We start from the raw sequence: 5,000 nt of genomic DNA, 5'->3' as shown, positions 1-5,000 counted from the left end.
GTGAAAGGTTCTTTGTCCGTCTGAATAAGAACGGAGTCCCCAAGTCCCCAGAGAAGACAGAGAGACAATGTACCCTGTTTGTGGTGAGTACTCGCCCCACTCAATGATGGCCTTGTACAGCACGTATTCTCCAATGATATGTGTGTGTGTGTGTGTGTGTGTGTGTGTGTGTGTGTGTAAGGGGGGCCTGTGGGTGGAAATGGAAGTGATGGAATGATTGAAAAACATGTTTTTTTCCTTCTCCTCTCTCTCCAGGATTTGGGGAGCAGCGATCTAAGAAAAGATGTCTATATTGTTGTTCACATTATAAGAATAGGTAAGACTCTTTTTTTCTTTTTTCTTGTTGCTGAGCATCTTTGATACTCTTTGATATAATTGAATGGTCCTTCTGATGAAGGCCAGCATGGTAGAATGTTGTTTCAGATCATTTATTTGAACGGCAAAAAGCCTTTATATTGTCCAGACAGAGAGAGAGAGTCACGTGTGTTGTGTGTGTGTGTGTGTGCGTGCGTGTTTTGTGCGTGTGTGTTTTGTGTGTTTTGTGTGTGTGCGTGCGTGTGCGCGTGTGTTTTGTGCCTGTGTGTGTGCGTGTGCGTGTGCGTGTGTGTGTGTGTGTGTGCGTGTGTGTGTGTGTGTGTGTGTGTGTGTGTGTATGTGTGTGTGTGTGTGTGTGTGTGTGTGCGTGTGCGCGTGTGTTTTGTGCCTGTGTGTGTGTGTGTGTGCGTGTTTTGTGCGTGTGTGCGTGCTTGTTTTGTGTGTGTGTGTGTGTGTGTGTGTGTTTCGTGTGTGTGTGTGTGTGTGTGTGTTTCAGGGCGTATGGGTGCGGGGGAGAAGAAGAACCTGTGCAGCGTCCAGTACAGACGGCCGTTCGGCTGCGCGGTGGTCAGCATCGCCGACCTGCTCACCGCCGACTCCAAGGACGACCACCTCCTGAAGGTTTACGCGTGAGTTAACACTAGAACAGCCGTGCCTTTTTACCGACTAAAAGAGCCCCCTCTTTACAATGCTATGCTGCTATTTACACACAATGACCACTAGTTGGCCGCTTGTAAATTAGCCTGCTTCCTACACAGAAAAAGGGCAAAATAGCTTTATACCAGCTTATCCTGGTGTGATTTTGAAAATGTAAGGATACTGGGTGGTCGAACGCACATATCTAGGAAAAGTCATGAAAGGAGGGTCCTGAAATTTGATCGAGTGCAAAGATAAAATAAAAAAAACACTCACAGGGGTCAAGTGTTAACCCCTGACTGACCACAGACAGTGAGTTAACCCCTGACCGACCACAGACAGTGAGTTAACCCCTGACCCACCACAGACAGCGTGAGTTAACCCCTGACCTCCCTGACTGACCACAGACAGTGAGTTAACCCCTGACTGACCACAGCCAGTGAGTTAACCTCTGACCGACCACAGACAGTGAGTTAACCCCTGACCCCACTGACTGACCACAGACAGTGAGTTAACCCCTGACCCCCCTGACTGACCACAGACAGTGAGTTAACCCCTGACCCACCACAGACAGTGAGTTAACCCCTGACCCACCACAGACAGCGTGAGTTAACCCCTGACTGACCACAGACAGTGAGTTAACCCCTGACCGACCACAGACAGCGGGGGGACGTCGCTGACCAATCGCCTGCATGGTCTGAAATGTCCACGCCCTAGTGACCCTCCTCCCCCCTTAGACCCCCCTTGTAGATCTGAAAGAATGAGACAGGTGTAAGCCAAGTGGCCATGTCGGCTTTCTGCTATGTCGCTTACCCCCGTCTGATCCTTTCAGATCTACAATCTGTGTTCTCTGTGTTCTCTGTTTTCTCTGTGTTCTCTGTGACCTCTGTGTTCTCTGTGTTCTCTGTGTTCTCCTTCAATTCTATTCATGCCATTTGACACGATTCTGCTATGACATGGTCTGTTTGTGGTGTCATCGGTATTGACCACCAGCATGACGCACACAGAGACCACAGGGGTTAACACGCTCGCTAGCTGTATGTCCCTGGGGGTATAGAAATATATACGTTATCGACACAGTCATGGCTCGACCTGAATTGCTGCTGTCTTTGTCCCCTCTATCCGTCCTTGTGGTTATGAGTTGGGTTACTAATGAGCGTGCTACAAGATATCGATCTATTCTATTATGTTAACTATTAATATGATTCTGATGCAGTATATGATAGGGAAATACTTATCGATCCCCAAAGGGGACACTGGCATGTCCGCCTTATGTAACAGATAATCATCGTGAATTAATAACTCCAATCCGATTGTGATTGTGTACGTTTGTGTGTTTTTGTGATGGCAGGTGTAACACAGAGAGTGAGTGGTACCAGATCCATGAGAACATCATCAGGAAGGTGAACTCCAGATACAACCTCTCCGGGTCCAACACCGGTAAGAACCCTGTCACCTTTGACCTGCCTTATTCACCTTCCGCTTAGTGTCGCTTTGGGATTCATGAAAATAGTGAAAATACCACCGCTCATTCGTGAGCTGAGGTGCTGGAACTGAAGAGTATCAATAAAAACAACATCCGCACACTCAAATCTGTGCAAGAAATGTTGTTTATCGCAAGCTTTCGGTCATAGACCGCCTGAAGAAGGTTTATGACCGAAAGATTGCAATAAACTATGTTTTTGCACAGATTTGAGTGTGCGGATGCAGTATTTTTGTACCCATGTGATTTATGAACAAAAATGCAATATAAAACACACACTGGAGAAACGGCGCAGTTCGGCGCAGTTGTGACAAACACTATCTATCATATTCTTGATATTGTGATATTCTCAGTGAGACGAACTCTAGACGAACTCTAGATGAATATATATATCTATAACATAAGGATACATAGCTTCAGTCAGTGTCCTTTCTTTCACACGACTTCACGCGTTTCATAGGCAACGTCGTGAGCCTTAAGTTCCTGCGAAACATGTCAACTTCTAACCGCAGACGTTTTGAAGGCAAGCCGATTAGCTCGTAGTCGCCGTAGGAGGTATGAGCTAGGGATGGACGGTTTCCAATTATTGAAACCGAAAAAGCGTCAAAGACTAAAACCGGGGTTTTCCGGTTAACCGAAAAATAAATATATATATATAAAAAAAAATAAAAAAAAGAGCGCCAATTTCAAATAATTGAGCCCTACTGCTACAATACACTCATGTCGAACACCATTAAAACACCGTAAGCACAGTCGCAACACATTTAGGCTACTTAGTTTCACAAATATAAGTGGAAAGGCAGACTTTTGTAAGCTACACCATACATGAAAACACATGAACACTTAACACACCAGCTCCGCTGATCCAGGGTGCACGCCTGCACGGAAGATCATCTCTTGGAACAGCGTCTTCATTGAATGAACTGCTTTCTCAATATCTTGGTTCTTAGACAAAGTTTCAGCTGCTGCTCAATGTATTTAAATATTTGAATACTGCTCAATAATCACTGAAATATTAGACTTAGAATTATGCAGTGAACATACTTAAAGCTTTTCATAAAAACCACATGCCGCGAGACTGACTCGTCCTGAACTGTCGTAAGTCAATCAACAAAGAATGCCCCATCAAAATAAAAGTGCCCATGGTAGAGCTGTCAAAATAGAGCTTTCAAAATAAATGTACTAATACAGATAGAGATAAATACAGAACTACCTTTGCGTCACTAAGTGACCGCGTATCTTCTGAGACATGCGTTCTGTCATCACTTTCAGTAGCGCCTTCACACACAGTGGCGCTGTGCACAAACACTCTTGATCCGTATAGCTCTTGTTTTATTATATTGTGGTTTAGTAAATACTGCACTTGGAGTTACATTCAATGCATGATTTGTGCTATAGAACATAAATAAAGTTTGATTGATTGATTGATATCAAATCAAATCACATTTTATTTCTATAGCGCATTTCTCACAAAAGTGACCCAATGCGCTTTACAGAGAGCAGCGAAAATGATCTTATTAAATGTAAGCGAGTAATTGTAAAAAACCTTTCCTATCTACCAATAACTGAAGGCAACTATCTTTCCCATTGAGTGATTCGTTACCCTTAAATATAATCCCAATTAGATATTAATCCTCAGTTATTCTTCACAACTGACCAAACCTCTCACTCATTGCGCGGCAGATTCAGACTGTATCATTGTTATTTTCACACACGACAAACATGTGACATGTTCCAGTTTTATTCTTATTCTATTTTATTCTTCTAAAAAAAAAAAAAAAAAAAAAATCCGGTTTCAGACGGTTTTGATAAAAAACCGTTTCTATTTTTATAAACCCCGGTTTTCGGTATAACCGAAAAACCGTCCATCCCTAGTATGAGCAGCTCAGTGCGCAGGGAACTTATATAAATAGGCATATTTCCTCCTTATGAAATGAAAACCCTATAAAGCAGTTCTCCATAGCAACAGGTCTGATGAGCTGGTTGTCGCTGGGGAAGGAGAGAGGAGAGAGCGGCGGAGAGCAACGCCTGAGTGAGGGTGTATAAGGCGCTCGGATACATAAGCTTCAGTCTCATTTAAATGTTTGGCGTAGTCGGGATATGAATACATGGGAGAACGGTATCTTGTATTTCTATGAACCAGGTTCCTTTCCCTCTGGGAAACACGGAGGTCGTCGCTCTTCTTTTTACAATTTCGTTGACAATAACAAGACTGATAACTGCCTGGTTGTTATTTGAATATGTGAGGGAGAGGGAAAGGGGGGAGAGTGAATGAGGGAGGGAGAGTGAGAGAGAGAGAGAGAGAGTGAGAGAGGGAGGGAGAGGCAGAGAGAGAGGAATAGAGAGGGAGAGGGAGAGAGAGAGACGCAGAGAGAGAGGGAGAGTGAGAGAGAGAGGCAGAGAGAGAGAGAGGAAGAGAGAGAGAGAGGGAAAAAGGGAGTGAGAGAGACAGATGCACCCACCCCGACATACATAGACCCACACACACACACACACACACACACACACACACACACAATCTCGGAGATAGATCTGCAGCGTCTGCTGGTATTCCTGCAGGAGGAGT

General features: G+C 44.4%; 1 protein-coding gene across 1 annotated transcript in view; it reads left to right on the top strand.

The window, feature by feature from the left end:
- Positions 1 to 5,000, top strand: part of dock4b (dedicator of cytokinesis 4b) — a gene marked incomplete at its 3' end in the record, with an annotated part of 139,743 nt that overhangs the window by 53,191 nt on the left and 81,552 nt on the right. Inside the window, 4 exon segments of the mRNA XM_080538654.1 lie at positions 2 to 83; positions 256 to 316; positions 812 to 944; positions 2,303 to 2,391. Coding sequence (XP_080394780.1) covers positions 2 to 83; positions 256 to 316; positions 812 to 944; positions 2,303 to 2,391 — 365 coding nt within the window.

This window comes from Nansenia antarctica (assembly GCF_963989245.1).
Source record: "Nansenia antarctica genome assembly, chromosome: 8".
NCBI lineage: Eukaryota > Metazoa > Chordata > Actinopteri > Argentiniformes > Microstomatidae > Nansenia > Nansenia antarctica.
The sequence above is the reverse complement of the archived record's forward strand: the minus strand, read 5'-3'. Positions and strand labels throughout refer to the sequence as shown.